Source organism: Branchiostoma floridae, chromosome 14 (genome assembly GCF_000003815.2).
Source record: "Branchiostoma floridae strain S238N-H82 chromosome 14, Bfl_VNyyK, whole genome shotgun sequence".
Classification (NCBI taxonomy): domain Eukaryota; kingdom Metazoa; phylum Chordata; class Leptocardii; order Amphioxiformes; family Branchiostomatidae; genus Branchiostoma; species Branchiostoma floridae.
In genome coordinates, this window is record NC_049992.1 from 9,859,407 (window position 1) to 9,876,256 (window position 16,850).

Consider the following 16,850-nt stretch of genomic DNA (forward strand, 5'->3'; position numbering starts at 1 on the left):
TATATGCTTTTTTAAAGCTGGGTTGCAGGTACCATCCAGGTACGTGGGGTCATACTTTGTGGCGTCACTGAGGAAAGTGAACGTTGTCAGACATGAATCTGATATTTCGGCCACGTTTCTGAATCATAAAATTTTTTATTTTTATGGCAGCCAATGCTTGATATATATTTGGGATGATCAGGGGATCCAGAGGAAACTTAGTGGCAATATTAAGAAACATGATGTGTTTGAAGGCATTTGAAAGTCCATGAAGGAATGCAGCTTCAGTAAGACAGTCTAAGGGACTGTGCGATATTTATCAGGGGGGGAGGGCTGGTGCGTTAGGGGGGGAGGGCCATGTTAATTTTTTTTGAGGTGGGGGGAGGGCCATGTTAATTTTTTTTAGATAGGGGGGAGGGCCATGTTAATTTTTTTGAAAGAATTGTTTATACTCTTTTTGTTTTGATATCTTGACATGGCCCAAAAACTGATAAAATAAGCCTTCTGAATAGCCTAAAATGCAAGAGCTTCCGGGGGGCTTTGCCCCCCTAGGCCCCCCAAAGTGGCGCTGCCCTGGACCAGTGTTCCCGCCAGGCATACGTCATAATTTCTGTCTACAGACTTATTTGTTTCTGGAAAGACGCACTCGGCTCGGCTGAGTTTCCCAAAATATTTAAGTTACAAAAGCGGTGCACGGTAAATACGTGAAGAATCCAAAACTATACACTTTATTTTTTATTTAAAACATTTCTTTTGTTTCAAAAAGACAAAATTTGCGGCAGAAAAAGGGGCCGCAATATTGTTGTCAAGTGTTGATCGAGTCGGCTGTGCACTGGCATTGGCGTCCGTAGCACATGCCGCGGCACGCCCCCCTCCCCAGACGGACTGTCGATCGCAGCGCCCAGCACGTCTTTTCTGGCTACTCCTTCAAGACTACACCGGCACTGATCACTGCCAAAGATGCAGCAGATCGCCCTCCTTCGTATAATGTATAACGTTCTTGGTCTACTCTACTCTATGTAAAAAGAAATCCAGCGGTGAGCCAAAGATTTCACGCCGAAAACAGGGTTACCTGAGGTCGCACGAAACAAACGCACGCTCGTGGAAAATGACGTCGCGGCCTTGTAAAACCCGACCGATTCGATAAATTTGAGTAAAATCATCGGGCAAAATAGAAAAAAAAACACAAGGTGTGATGGCGCCGTTTATTCTATCCTCTGGAAAAACTACTAGCATTTGATGCGGGAGGGCGCAACATCGATCGCACGAGGTAGGCATTCTTTTAATATTCAATGCCGGAAAAAAATTGGCAGGATTTTTCCATGGGCTGACGAACTCACTGGCTAGAGCCCTGTTTGGAAGCATCAAAACCCCAAAATTTTCATATAGACATGACTGGACAAATAATACCCGGGCCAGATCACGGACTGCTGATTCCCCGAGCTTATAGTTATAACGTATTTTTGGGGACAGGGCGGACGTCGATTACTGAAAAACGGGAGTAAAAAAGGCAACCGGCATCCAATCTCAAGGGCATAATTTTCCTCTCAAGTTGCAGGAAATTCTGTTTTAGAGGGTTTGAAAATCCAAATTTTCCCGGGGGAACATGCCCCCAGACCCCTGCCCCGACGCTGTGAAAAAATCCTGGTGAGAACACTGGCGCCCTTGTGCCCTGACGTCTATACATGTTGTATTAAGTTTATTTTATCGGTTGTTTTTCTACCTGTTTAATGATGCCTGTCGGGGGGAGGGTCATGTTGATTTTTTTTAGGTGGAGGGGGAGGGTCACGTTAAATTTTTTTGAGATGGGGGGGAGGGCCATCAAAAAACTTTTTGATCCGACTTCCAATGCACCAGCCCTCCCCCCCCGATAAATATCGTACGGTCCCTAACATGATCTGGTTTGTCACCTTTTAGCCTGAGTGGTTAGTGTGTTAGGTTCGTGAGCTGGTGGGCCCGGGTTAAAATCCTGGGAGCCAGGAGACTACTACTTGCCTCTTGTGTTTCAAAAGTGCAAGATTGTGAAGGACCTTGCACTTGTGTCAGTGGGAAAGATGGCCTCAAGCCGACTTCTTCCAAGCCAATCCTCACGATGTGGTTCAGCATGTGAGAAGGCGTGTTAACCTTTACTGCCTCCTCAAGACATTTAAGATTCATTGTTTGACATTGCCTGGGCCAGACCCTATAGAAGAATATCATACATCCAACATCTGCCGAAACTTTACCCAGCAGACGTGCTTTAGGCGTTTTTGTCAAACTTCCTATTTTGCACTTTTTTTTCGCGCAAATGGACAGGAGGAACACAGTACAAATTAAAAGCCAAACAAAAAGTTGAAAAATGCCTAAACTGTAGCCCAACCTCTGCTTGGAGAGTAACCGGCGTGACACAGAGATTCTATCTTTCATACTCTCCAAGCAGAGGTTCAGCTCCAGCTGTTTTTGATGTGTTAAAGGCCTTGGCCAGCAGACATGAAGGAAACGGTACAATATTAAAATAGAAAAACTTGACAAAAATGCCTAAAAGCATGCAAGAAGGTTGAAAACAATCTCCTTGAAGCATGTTAAAAACAGCCGAGAGCCAAACCTCTGCTTGGAGAGCAATCTTTCCATGTGCCACTTTTTGTTGGCTCTATGCAAATCAAGACAATTCACACCTTGTTCATATCCACAAAGTCGGGTCTGGTACCATGAATGCTGACCGAAGGGGGTCTGATAGACACCAACTGACCAAGCAGTTGTTAATCTGTGCTGGTTGAAAAGACACAGCTTAAACTTTAAAGGGCTTGTTGGCAAGTGACAGATGGATATTGCTAGTGTTTCCACTATGGCTTACAACCATGCCTTTTTTTGGCTTGTTGACCCTCCTTTTAGGTGATTTTGTCAGGCCAGAGAGAAAAATCCTCAAGTAATTATTGTTATGCAGGTTCAAACAAGGTCAGCTTTTGTCCTTAATACAATTGCAAAGGATACATGTGCAATTATCAAGTATCCCACAGGGACTGTCCAAGAACCCCAGGTGGTGACTTTCTTCCTAACACGTGTCTTGCTCAGAGATAAGTCCTGGGCTTCAGTCAGCACAACGAGGGTTTATCTACTCTCCGAGCAGAGGTTAGGCTCCGTCTGTTTTTTGACGTTTCACTTTAGTCGTTTTTATTGAGCTTTCTATTTTGTCATGTTTCTTGAAGTACGCCAGCCAAACAATACAAGATACAATACAAAATAGAAAGCCCAATAAAAATGACTAAAAAAAAAACGTTAAAAAAACAGCCGGAGCCAAACCTCTGCTTGTACTAAGTTGTAGAGTGGCTTTATCATGACAACCTTCCTTACTTGGTCAGTGGTATTTCAGAATGACAGAAACCTGAAAATTTACTTTTGGGATGGATTACCTCTGATGTAACGTCCTTGATGTAGAATATTAAAAAAGAGACATTTTGATTTACGATAATTATCTAAGTCTGGCACTCCCTCCCAAACCAATCAATGTTCAAACCAAACTGGCCGGCCCAGCGTAAGTCAGAAAACAGTAACTGACTATGTAATAATGATTAGCTTGTTGTACAGCACTCAGAGCACTGTCCTTTTCAACACATCCCTACAAGAAATCTCCACGCGTGGCCAATTTACTCCTCTGCCGGCTAAACTCCTTCCCCCAGCTTATGTGCTGTCTTATGCCATGCAGGATCTGCTTGGAGATAACCCTACATGTAGAGCCTCCTCTATATCTAGGGCAGGGCCTAGGGTGACAACCCTTCCATGGCAAACTCACTTGAGTCACTTCCCTGGCATTTACAAAGTAATAGGGAGTTTGGCAACTTTGAAACTAGCATAGCAGTCCCACAACTAGAAGGACCAGCTTTTATTTTCGAGCACTCCGGTCTGATTTTATCATGGTCATTACTGACAGAAGGGGGTCTGATAGCCAGCAGCAGTTGTTTACTTTTAACACAGCTTGAAGGGCAAACTGGCAGCAAGGCACAGCTGGATTGGAAAGGCACAGAGGTGCTGACTTCATTCCTAAACCTCCTTGGTTTGAGCAGTCTATTAGCTAAAGTGGACATATTTTTAAGCTCTTTAAAAGGACCATCAAATTTTCACAAAACTTTAAGAAACATTGTTCATAGTTTAGCCCTAAATTGAAGACAACCTTGATTTACCCTACTGGTTTAACCATTTTAAATTCAAATATTAGTGTTATAGTGAACTTTATATATAGGTTTCTGAAATTCTGTAATTCTTCTGAAATTTCTTCTATTAATAATGGACCTCTGAGTTCCAGAGTTCGAATCTCTTTGAAAATTGAAGGCCTTTTATCCTCAGCACTACAAGTTACAGCAAGTAACGTCCTTGGTTACAGGTAGCCTGGACCTGGATTCTTGCTAATTGTTAATTGGACACCAGCATCATTTGCATATCTTTAGAACAATAGCTGACCTTACTTTGAACCCGCATTACAATAGCGCATACTTACTTGAATTTTCAACTAGAGGAAGCAAGCTCCTGGCTTATGTTACAAGGCCCAATTTTAGATTATGAAATATTCTCTGGAACAAACTTGCCAATGAAGCATAACAACTTCATGGCATTCCATCCCATTTATACTCAAGTGTTAATATCTTATGATGATCAAAAGATGACCAACCAGATCAAGGAGGTTGAAAAGAGGGACCAGAATGAGATCAAACAAATCTCAGGTTGCTGACCAAGGACCTTTCATCCTTGGCCACGTTGGTACTGTATTTCAATGCATGCATGAAAGGAGCATTCAAACAGAGGAGTTCATTTAATGAAAACACCACAGCCGTGTAAGCACAACATAGGCTGTTAAACATGTCATGGCCAACTGACTCATACTTTGTGTGTAACTTTAATTTGTGAGTTATCTATACGAAGATGAATCAATTACTTTATTTTGTTGGTCTTTTGCAACCTTTTCTGTATAATTTCTACCCCTCGAGCCGCCTCTATAATTCCCACTTCCGCACCTCCTACCCTCCTATATATAACTGGCATTTGCAACAGGCCAAGAATAAATGCAGGACTATCAAATAGTAGCACATTGACTATGATTGAGAAGGAAGGTTTCTGATGAGAGAATTTTACTTACCAGAGTTAGAGAACAGTTTTTCCCTTGTAATGTAATGTACCAACTCAGATAAACTTTTATGCTTATCTATCCTGAGGTTTCTGCAATATCAAGATCAGGTCAGTCAATTCCTTATAACATCCTTGCTCAGAACTTGTTTAAAAACTCCCTTGTAGTCTGGAAGGCATATACTAGTATGAGATCATTAACTATACTTCTCACCCAATTGAGACTGTCTTTCACTTCTCTAATGACCTGAATTACAAATTAGTACATGCATTGTACTTGCTAGTTTACACCAGTAGATAATCATGGCTTCTTTAGAGATGGGCAGGAAAGGGCAGGAGAGGTTATTATGACACCTATACATGAGCCTTTTGATGAATCTTACAGCATTTACCTCAGGAGTTATGGATGAGGAAAGGGCCATACATACAACAGAGGCCTACAACTAGGTGGTATGTCTGTGGTCATACAATTTTTTCTGTGTGTAAAAAGGACATACAATTTAGATCCTGGGTAAATGTATGACCGTCCAGCCTCGTGTAAAATAGCCGCTGTCATGGGCACCCCCCTTTCAGTTTCAGGAGGATTGCATGATGGCTGATGGTTACATTACAGCTTATGTGCCAGAAGGGAACACATTTGTTGAAACCAAGTTCTAGTTGCCTCTTCTCATGCAGGCATTGTTATTGCCGGTGTGGGAATTCCTACCAGAAAATTCTTCTTGGCTGGGAGTGCTTTTAAGTTTTATATTGAAAATGTTAGCACTTGACAAAATGGCAAAAGTAGACTTGTAAACTTCAACTGAAGAAATTGTTTATATATTGAAGGCAGTATACATGTAATTATGGGGAGGGCACCCTAACATGCCAGGCTTTTTCATGCCCTTGATGTTTAGTTGCCAGAGAGTTGTCAAGTTCAGAATGCGATTCAAGGAATTCTTAACACATTCATCCATGGAACATACTTGGATAAAAAAATGGATTTATCTTGTTCATGCCCTGCGGATACAAGGCCCTCTATTATGTATGAATATATTTCACTATATATTCACAGTCAGGTTTGATAAACAACTAATGCAATAGGCACAGTTTAACAGTTTCAAAACAAATGAAAAAAATCAAATTGATAAGAACTCCTTAGTGTTATTGCTTTAGATATGAATTATAAGGTCATTTCTGCAGGAATTCCTGCAGAAATTCCTGCAGAAAACATTCTTCCTGCAGGAATTTACCTTTGTCCTGCAGGAAATTTCTGCAGGAATTCCTGCAGGAAAAAGTTTTTCCTGCAGGAATTCCTGCAGGAAAAACGCTTCCTGCAGGAATTCCTGCAGGACTTCCTGCAGGAAGAAAATTTTCAAAATGAATATTCATGAAAGTTATTATCATATTTCACAACTGTACATCATACTTGTCAATCATATGTAAAGACTTTTCACCAAGTGCTTTTATATTGAAAATATAAGCCCATTTCAAAATGGGAAAAGTGGAATTCCAAAGTTATTGTGGAGCCTCTTTTGTGTTTTCTGTGATGTTGCACTCTCCTCTTTGGCTTCTAACACACTTTCCACATCATCTGACTGACTTTGCACTGGAAGACAAACCCCTTCTACATCCCTAATAGTTGCTTCCTGAGATTTTGTTACCTCGTCTACATCTACGTCTTTTACTTCTAATTCTGTTGCTTCTAAGGCACTTTCAATTTCTCCTTCTGACGTCCTTCCCTCTTCTACCTGGCCAACATCATTCTTTTTGTCTAACCCACTTGAGTTGTTGGTTTCGCTTGCAGCAAGCTCTGCTCTTTCCACGATTAAGAATTCTGTTTGTGATTTCGTCACCCCTTGCTGTGGCTTCTCCTGCAGTTCCGCCAGCTCTGGTGCGGTGGCGCTCCTGCGCAGGCCGGTGACGCCGTGCCTCTTGCTGCTGTCCAAGGCAACGGTAGCCAAATCCCACTTGTCCGCAACTCGACATTCTTTGGTCTTCACTCCGACAGCCTTCAGGATGGTGTCCATTTGGTTCATGTAGTCCATGTGGCCATTCACCTGTTATAAATAACATCAAACAAAATTAAGTTTTTTTGTTTCTTTTTTTTTTTATCATCAAGGTCCCCACATAAGATCATAAGGACACTTGAAGCTACTGGTTACCTGAATAAGATGGAAACATCTCTTCTTGCAGAGTGAAAAAAACTATTCTCTCCCTTACTACATGTACAGAGTATGTTTAATCATAGCCCTATATGACTTTAAAGACAAAATCAGTTAACAAGTTGCAAAACATTAACACAATCACAAATATTTTATATAATTCAATTTTTTTCTCAAAGACAAGGACTGGTTTGTTCATAGACTAATGATTTAAAAGTATCCTACATGTACTCCTAAATGTACACCTTTTTTTCTCGATTTGTTTAATTTTGAGAAACGTACCACAGAGCTGAGGTCCACATTGAGCATGCGTCTGTTGTCCCATTTCACAGGCCTCAGACCGGCCACACTCAGCTGGACGGATGATGTTCTGTACAGGAACTGCAACAACCAGTCTCCTCTGCAAAACAACACAATTTTTTAGTTAAAGGTAAAGGTAGTCCTAAAGCATTTTTGAGGCTGCAAACTAGGGCAATGGCTTCTTCTCCACTGTGTCTAGGGCATGGTAATTGAGAGTGGAGCCCAATTTGCACATGAGTTTACCTGCCCAACCGAAGTCAGGTACCCATTTTACACCTGGGTGGACTAAGGAATGCCATGTCAAGTGTCTTTCCCAAGGGCAAAAGATCAGTTGCATGGAAGGATTTGTTCTGGGCCAAACCCCGCAATTATGCCACATGACCCCACATTTTGTACTATAAACACTGTCGACATGAACTTTGTTATTGCTGTAAGCCTTGTAGTGACTAGTGGCACATCGATCAGCAAGTTTCCTTGCTGTTTCAATAGCAGGCTATACTTTTACAGGGAAGGGTCCTCAAGGCACTTCCTCAAACATGGGTTGTGTAACCCCAAAGCTCCCTTACATCCCTTCCAGCCCCCACCGAGATATGCTGACCCCAGCACTCAAACAGAGGTCTCCCAGTTACATATTGAAACAGATTGGAATCAGGAGCACAACTATGAGAGCCACTAACAGTTTGCCACAGGTGAGATTTGACAGTACAATGTACTGATACTTGTATGTACAAATCTAGTCCACACTTACCTACAGTAACCATTGATGATCCTACCAGAGACCAGTCTGTCCATGGGCATCCAGTTCTCAGGCTTTCCATTGATAGGTGCACCCAGTAGAACCACATCCTCTATGATACCTTCACAATCTGAGCAAGTTAGGAGAGGATGTAAATCATAAAGAAAGAAATTCTATAATCAATCGTGGTTATATTAAGAATTTTTTATGTCAAGGTTTAAGTAATAAGTGATTAAAGTAAACTTTGCACTTTCCAAATGCTGTCTATAAACAGATATTCATTTACAACTAACAAATATCAGAATGAATTGCAACTTATTAAACATACTAAAAATTTAATGCTATATATTATATAGTTGAAGAAGTGTCATCATTTAATGACCATATTGTAGTTAGTCTTCAATGTTTGTATGAACTCTTCTTTTCTTGAACTATCCTTTGAATGAGAGAATGAACTATCTTCACTAACATCTCTTGAGGCATTACAAGTCAATTTCCAATTGTAAGTCATATCTAAAGAATTCAGAAGGGTTACATGGTTACATTGTGTACCTTTCCTTTTGGCCATCTCCTTCAGACAGTAGAAGATGACTCTTGCACCAAGACTGAAACCAACCAGGGTGACAGGTCTCTTCCCCTGGGGAAATATCAATAGATCATGGTCTTACTAGGAATTACAATATGATTTACTGACCAGATTAGCAGTGGGTACCAGTACAGAGACTTCAGGTCCGGTTCAGGTCCAGACCTGAACCTGGACCTGATTCAGTATGTAAAAACTGGTGACTGGACAAAACTCAAAATAATGGTCCATTTTCCTACAAAGAAATCTGTTTGGTGGAGTATTCCCCTCCCACTGGCGTTTTAAACCCTACAAGGCTAACTGCTTCTCTACGATTGGCTGTAAACCTGAGTAGAAACGACTGTAGACTCTACGCTACTTTGCTCGTTATTTTCTTCGACCGGTAAGCCCCCAAACATGTGAATGTCGATCATATAATCTCTTCCTTTTCCAATAGGTCCAACATCCGGTCCACCAAATTTTTTTCAGGTCCGGTTTTTCTGGACCGGTCAAATAAGAAAAAAACGGTTTTGGTACCGGTACCCACCCCTAGACCAGAGTGCTTGATTTGCAGTTGGCAGGCTTTTACTTTGCCTTTAACACAGCACTATTAAAGGCCAAACAAATATTAATCTCTTTCTAACGAATATGTCAACACAGGGACAATCCTTGTACTGCAGTATCAGGTATGATAATTAGATTCTAACACCGTTATCATTCTCCAACTATTCTAGTTATTGACCCTGACATAACTGTTAGTTAGTGAAGATGGTTAACCTGTTGATGGGTTAGCAGAACTTCTGCCAGCTGTTTGCCGACCTCCTCTGACCTCTGCAGACAGACGCTCCAGGGGTTGTCGATAACGTAGGCAGCGGACATGAGCGACACGGGCCATGTTAGCGCTGCCAGAAGACCTGTTAGCAACGTAGTCATGTTAATGTTAGGCCACAATGATGTCATTTGTTTCTATCTCAGGTTTAAAATATAATTTGCTTAATCAGGATATCCAGACGATAGACCTTGACACACACAGGGTCTCCAGGGCTCTCATCTTTATACATGTACACCAACAGTACAAAAAAGTCTTTTCATTTCTAATTGTTCACGGTGTGAATCAATGTACAATGTATTTTAATTTTTATATATTGTTAGCTGTTATGTTTTTTTTTATGCCACCTGTCTGCTCCATCAATTTTCTATAAAAATTGGAGAACAAAGAAATTAATTTGGTATGGCCTGATACTGTAAATCTTGGAATATTAGCTTTGGTTCTGCTTTCACAGTTTTCACAGTAACCTCTCCAATGCAGAATCTTAACCCAGCAAATAAGCCTTTCTTTGTACACGTGTCACTAGTACTGTACTACAGATTGAATTTTTTCAATCGCAAATTTGGATCACTGCAAAAACTTCAAAATTTCTGCAAAAAGAAGTGAATTTTCTGTAGTAACTATATGAATGACACAAACAGCACTTTGCCTACCGGCCAGAACAGTGTACTTCAAGGCCTCCTGTGCAGCAGTTGTCACCAGACTGCTGACGATGTACTCGAATGCTCGCCCGAGACTCAGCAGATACTTGGCCTCCCACCTCAGACAGTACTGCTCCTTAGACTGCAGTAGGGTCTCCCAAGGAGCAGAGAAATTGTCTTGAGGAGGAAAGGTTTAGGAGATTAAGACATGTGTTCAAACTGAATAGCTGGTGAAGGGCATGCAGAGCTAATCAAAGATGACATAGTGCCAATACAGTACTGGATATATATACAGTAATGTATAAATTCCCCTCTCCTGACGGGGACAACAGATATAGACAATAAACTGTAAACTGTATGTGAGTGTGTGAGTGAGTGAGTGAGTGAGTGTGTGAGTGTGAGTGAGTGTGTGAGTGTGTGAGTGAGTGAGTGAGTGAGTGATTGAGTGAGTGAGTGAGTGAGTGAGTGAGTGAGTGAGTGAGTGAGTGAGTGAGTGAGTGAGTGAGTGAGTGAGTGAGTGAGTGAGTGAGTGAGTGAGTGAGTGCTGGTACGTTGGCAATTTTAAGTTTTGGATCTGTCCCTAAAGCATTTTCATATTAACTGTTATATATGACTGGCCCTATCATGCAGATTTGATTTAATTTACCTGGCTTGTCTGACCGCAGCCAACCAGAGACAGCGATGGTGATGTGGAGTTGGTTCCCTTCAGTCAGTGGTTCAAATTCAAACTGTTCTACTGCCCCAACTCTCTTCTTCATCTTGTACCCTAGGCAGCATAAAAGGTACAGTCAAACCTGTCTATAGCAACAACTCAAGAGACTTGAAGAAATGGTCACACTCACTCACATCATAGACAGTTGGTAACTTAAGAGGAAAAACAATTGGTTACAGAATATACAAAATTATACTAACTTGACAAGACACAACTGCAGACTATTGCTTCAAACTATTGCTTATTTTCAAACTTCTGTGACCTAAAATAGACTGTTCTGCTAAATCTAAAAAAAAAAGTACTAAGTCTAAGTCTCAGAAAAAAATCATGGATGTTCTTATCATCTGTGCTTGGAAATAAGAAAAATGGGTAAATCTTGTAATTCCTCTTACATTTTGGACAGTATGACAAGAAAAGCTTCAGTTGACACTTTTATTTCAATATAACAGAATATATGTACATGATGTATGACTATATCAATGAAGGTTAGACATCCAGGTAATTATATATGTGCCAAAAAGCAGTTACTTAAGCAACTGGATTCCAAAATCATATCCAGTTGCTTGAGTAACTGCTTTTTTCGTGTATGACTGTGACTGGTTGAACAAAGAGCTCCCCCTACCTGTGAGGCCAGCCCCTGCAGCTCCAAATAAGGATGTGATGACAGCTAGCCCGGCGGTGGAGCCCAGAACTGCAGCACTGGTGCCGCCAATGATGGCTCCTGCACCTGCTGCCACTAGGGGGGCTGCCAGGCCTCCTGTTAGGCCTGGGGAAAATGGCTTTTATTACTATACATCTTGATGTCTGCAATGATTTTACTTTTAAGTGTTTTCGCTGTGCGTATCTGCCGCGAAATTATGACCATGGAAATTATGTGCTTTCATCCTTGATTATTGATTCAACTGCAAATTGAAAACACCACGTTACTTCCTTTCCACCACTACTCCTAAATCAATTCCCCACAAACAGTATAGTACCATTATCTTTGAAAACGATAGTTGGTTGGTATGTTCACTGGTTGTTTACTGTGATTTTAGCTCCATCATTTTTCTCTGATCTTCCAAAGATCCCCAAAGTCTTCAAATCATTACTTCTCAATGAAAGATGATTTTATTTAACTCATTGGTGGCCTAATAGAATTAAGTGAAAATGATCCTTATACTGTATACATGATTGTATTTACCTATGAGTGTGCCTCCAACCACTGTAGCCAGCCCAATTGCGACAAATCTCTTTCTCTGTTTACTCTTCTTTTGTTTCTCTTTCTCCTTCCTCTCTTCCCTATGTATGATACATGTGGATGACAGAAAATGGAAATTTTCAAAGATTACATGAAAATGTGAGAAAATACAATATGATTGGTTAAAAAATGGTGTTGGAGGAAGAAGTTCTGGCATCCTCTGTTGCTAATTTTGGACCTAAAAGTCTAAGGATTTTTAAGGAATATAGTAAGCAAGGTCCTACTTTAATTTTCAAGTCACTTTAGAGGGTGGTGACACTTTAGGGCCATTATGAAATATAATTCTACAGTCTGATAAAGAAATAGTTACTGTACAATATACTTGTGATATCCCACTTGCTTGTTTTAGGCAAATTCGTAATCCTGAGAATTTTGGGGAAACCTGGCACACTCACTCGCTCAGTTCAAACTGGTGCTCCTTCAGGCTTTTGACGAGCGATTCCTCGTACGTTTCCACATCCTCCCACGGCACACGCAGGTAGAGAGCCACCTGTTTCAGCAGACACCTGGTGCGGGCGTCGTAGTCACCTGTCGGCACAAAACAGTTATAGTTTACAGGTGTAAAGTGAACAAAATAGTACACACAAATGTCAACGCAATTCATTACAAGTTGTTAATTTCGTTTCAACTGTCTATGCAGTCCAATCACACACTTTTACTTTTAGTTCAATTTTGAACTAAAATATTTTTCTCTAATTTTGTCGTTTTACATTTAGAGAGTGCTGTAGCCAAAAGGAAACATCACACTTTTTGCCAACTATTTTAAGATTTCTTTTGATCATCTCAGAAAGCCCAAAAGCATGCTCACCTCACGGTAATGATCAGACCTACTTTTTTCATTAATGCTTGGAAATTTTGTCCTTAAAGATGACAAAATGGCCATCACTCTTATTGCTCATTAACAACAAGATTCTGATGAATGACGTTTAGTAGATGTAGGATTATAGGATCTGATTCCTCTAATTACATGTATACAGGGCTAGAAATTCATTTTTGGGATTAGGTGCACTGGTGCACCCAGCTTAAAAAATTGGGTGCACCAAAAAAATTTTGGGTGCACCACTTAAATTTAAGTAGAATGTCAAAAAAAACCTAATAACAAAACTTAGTTACAAGCCGTCAAATTCTTAAACAAGTAAAATGACAGACATTTTTATTATCTTTCTAACACTTAGATGTCAAAAATATGATGTATAGTACATGTAGTATACTTGATATCTTTCCATACATAAACCTAAGAAAAAACCACTGAAAAAAATTGGGCGCACAGCTTCAATTTGGGTGCACCTGGGTGCACATGCACCCAGTATTTCGAGCCATGTGTATACCTTTATCAATTCAGTTCAAATACATGTTGGAGGGAAAAGTGGGAAGGGATGAAGTAGGAAAAATTCCATACCTTGTCTGCCTAAGTTGGTAATGGATTGGATTTGGAGAAGTCAGAGGAAAAAGATTTCAGATGGAAAAACATGTTGCCAATAGTGAATGCAACAGAAATGGGCATCGAATATCAAAACTCTGATTCAGCTTTTGGGCAAAGACCCCCCCAAAAAAAGTCTAGCACATCTCTGAAATCATCTCCTATTGAATATCTACTGACATGTTTTTTTATATTCACTGTCTATTTCAGATTTAGTAATTTTGAGAATTTTTGATAGAATATTGACAAATGCAAGATATAGTAAGACAATAGATGGAAAGTTCAAAGTTTTTGTTAAAAAGATCAAAATATAATAAACGACTTTCAAAGTCACTAAATACATATTACAGTGTATACGTCAAGTACATTGTACTCCTATTTACTACTACTACTACTTCTACTACTGCCAATCAGTCTATACAGACTTTGACACATAAACAAATTTCCACAAAGTAAAAATAAGAGCCTCAAAAATGTGCTTTACAAAAGATGAGATAGCATGCTATGTGACTGTCTATTCTGTAACTGACACATTGTGACACAAACTGTGTGTTGAAATTATGAAAAAGGATGCCATACCTTCTCTTAAGCCAAATGTTAGTAGGTCCTGTGAAAATGTAAAAAGAAACACAAAGAAAGGAATGACATGCTGAAAAATGGGAACTCGAGTCTGTGTCATCAGCATGAAATTGTTAAACGGATTTCAAAGGCACAACATTGTCATTCTGCAGAAAAGGAAAATGCTAAAGATGTGATCATCAAATAAGCTGAAATGAAAATGAACAATATTTTACATATGATAATAGTTGAAACTGCCAATAACTCTCAAACCTGTAGCTACTGTTATACACTTTGCATGTCAAGCTTGATTATTTGACATGATGACCACTATACAAGGATGCTGATTTGTTCTCTTACAGTCTTGGTACTAAAAAATCTGGAGCCAAAACTGTTTCTAATTATCTAAGGGACTATTTGACCATTCAGCTGGTCACCTTAAATTCTAAACTGAAAATTAGAAAACAATTAAAGAATATCTTAAATATGGTACAACATACTTTTGAATTCATCTACATTTGCAGTATGAGGGAGGCTTTTGCAAGTACATTGCATATTGAAAACACTTTTAGCGTAACAAAACTGCAGTCAAGAGGTCACCTCTGCAATAAAACAATAGCAAAATTTTCCAGATTTACAGTACTATTGGCTCCACTCCTGATGAAGTGATGCTAAAAAAGAAAAAACTATAGCTACCTGCACCAAGGGAAAGGCACTTGTTTCCAGGAAAGGTTCTTTCACTAAGGTGTCTACCAGGGAGGGGAGACATTCGCTGCCCATGCCATGCTGGAATGCCTCCATGGAGGCTTCGACCGACTCGGGAAGTTCCAGGTATTCCCGGAGGGAAAGTAGAAAGTTCTTCTTCCACTGCCTATTGGAAATAAATGGAGAAAGATATATTATATGTGTCAGGGTAGCCTGGGCACCATCCTCTATAGTAAACCTTGCTAACCACAGATCCATATCAACTTTTAAATGGTTGCACAAAATGTTCCATGGAAAAGTAACATTCAGATAATGATTTAACATGAATATACATGATGTATTATCAACCAATAAACAAAGGCTAAAAGGTTTAAGAAGATCTCTATTATACATGCAAGGTCACTTTAGTCTGGACCTAATGCAAATACGATACATTATCTAAATTATGTCATACTAAACTGGCACTGTGCTAAAACGTAAGTAAGCAAGCAATTATGATGCATCATACTCTCTTAAAAAAATTACTTGCTTATGATATGATGAAACATTGTTAATAATTTTCTTACCTGTCATACTGAGTTTCAAACAACTGGGCCATGGAAATGGCACATAGAGAGATATACGAAAAGTGTGCCGCATCCGATATCTTCTTTACAATAGGCTCAACGTCCAGGTGGGATGGTCTTTCCCGGACTTGTCTGCCATCTTCTGTAGTTTTGTCATTGGAGCCATCTTCTTTTGTCCTAGACAACTGTTGGTTATTTTCTGCGTCAATGTCTGAGTCGTCAGTTCCAGAAATATCTGTTGTAGATGTTTTTGCCTGTACATGTTGTTGTGGTAAAATGCTTTCAATCTTTTTGGTGTCTTCAGCTTCGCTTGGTACTGCACTTCCCCCGCTTTCTTCTAATGTTGAAAACAGACTTGACGTTGAAGCAGGAATAATGTCTTGTTGTTTGTCATTGTTTGTTTCTGTGGTCATTTTACTGTTTACACTTCTGTTTGTGTCGTCTGGTGATGGTATAACAAGATCCTCCTCTGTTCCTGCATGAGAAAAAAATTTGCAAACATGCCTTATTAATAGAGGATGACTGAGTTATAGAAAAAACTTAACACATTATTTCTATAAATAAAGGAAATCTCTCAACCAACAAGATTTTGATCTGTCCTGTGGTCATGGACAAATGACCCAAAGCCGAGGCCATCAGCATTACAGCCCCTTCGACAGAGACAGCTGATTTCACAGACTGACATCAAATATGATGAAAATGACAATTGCACTAGTGCCAATAGATGATAATGTTTCCCTTATCAATTTAGATCTTTTTGCAATTTTTGATTGCTTATCAAATGATAACAAATTTCTTATCACACATATTTATAGTCCATTTTGCAAATTCATGGCATACAATATTTTACCATATGGAAGTAATGATACAAAAATCCACCAGTTATGAAAGTGTTTGCTGCAAAATGGCAAACTTTCTTAGAAGAATCTGACTGTATGACAGTCTTACTATGTTGTCAAGTTAATAATCTTCGCCCCATTTGGCCAACTTTCGTCTTTCTCGACAACCAAAATGGGTCAGCTAGTGAAGAGTAGAAACTTTAAGTTTAACACATCAAAGTTACTAGTTCAAGCACAATTCCAGGACAAATTCCACTGTAACTTTTACAGTCGTTAGTTAAGGTCATCAGAATGATATTTTTCTCACCATTGTTTATTTTTCTCTCCTCGGTATCTTCAGAAGATGAAGATTCTTCCTTCTTCTTACCTGGCAGCTGATCACCTGGGTCGGCCATTGGGATGGGCTAATCTACAACTTTTGATTCAAGGGGCTCATACCTTAGATGAGTTATTTATTTGTTCAGTATACACATGAAATAGCCTAAAATGATATCTCAATTTTATTTCTAAACTAATTATCAATTATAT

General features: G+C 39.7%; 1 protein-coding gene across 1 annotated transcript in view; it reads right to left on the reverse strand.

The window, feature by feature from the left end:
• LOC118430534 (transmembrane and coiled-coil domain-containing protein 4-like) overlaps positions 1-16,787 on the reverse strand; it is a 21,029-nt gene extending 4,242 nt beyond the window's left edge. Inside the window, exons 1-14 of the mRNA XM_035841464.1 lie at positions 16,630-16,787; positions 15,484-15,958; positions 14,909-15,083; positions 14,234-14,261; positions 12,630-12,762; positions 12,178-12,275; positions 11,617-11,760; positions 10,929-11,048; positions 10,295-10,459; positions 9,590-9,726; positions 8,803-8,887; positions 8,263-8,380; positions 7,497-7,614; positions 6,589-7,109 (exon numbers count right to left, since the gene is read on the reverse strand). Of these exons, the coding sequence (XP_035697357.1) occupies positions 6,589-7,109; positions 7,497-7,614; positions 8,263-8,380; positions 8,803-8,887; positions 9,590-9,726; positions 10,295-10,459; positions 10,929-11,048; positions 11,617-11,760; positions 12,178-12,275; positions 12,630-12,762; positions 14,234-14,261; positions 14,909-15,083; positions 15,484-15,958; positions 16,630-16,717 (2,405 nt within the window). The 5' untranslated portion in view covers positions 16,718-16,787. The remainder of the gene's footprint in view (positions 1-6,588; positions 7,110-7,496; positions 7,615-8,262; positions 8,381-8,802; positions 8,888-9,589; positions 9,727-10,294; positions 10,460-10,928; positions 11,049-11,616; positions 11,761-12,177; positions 12,276-12,629; positions 12,763-14,233; positions 14,262-14,908; positions 15,084-15,483; positions 15,959-16,629) is intronic.
• Positions 16,788-16,850: the final 63 nt, after the last annotated feature.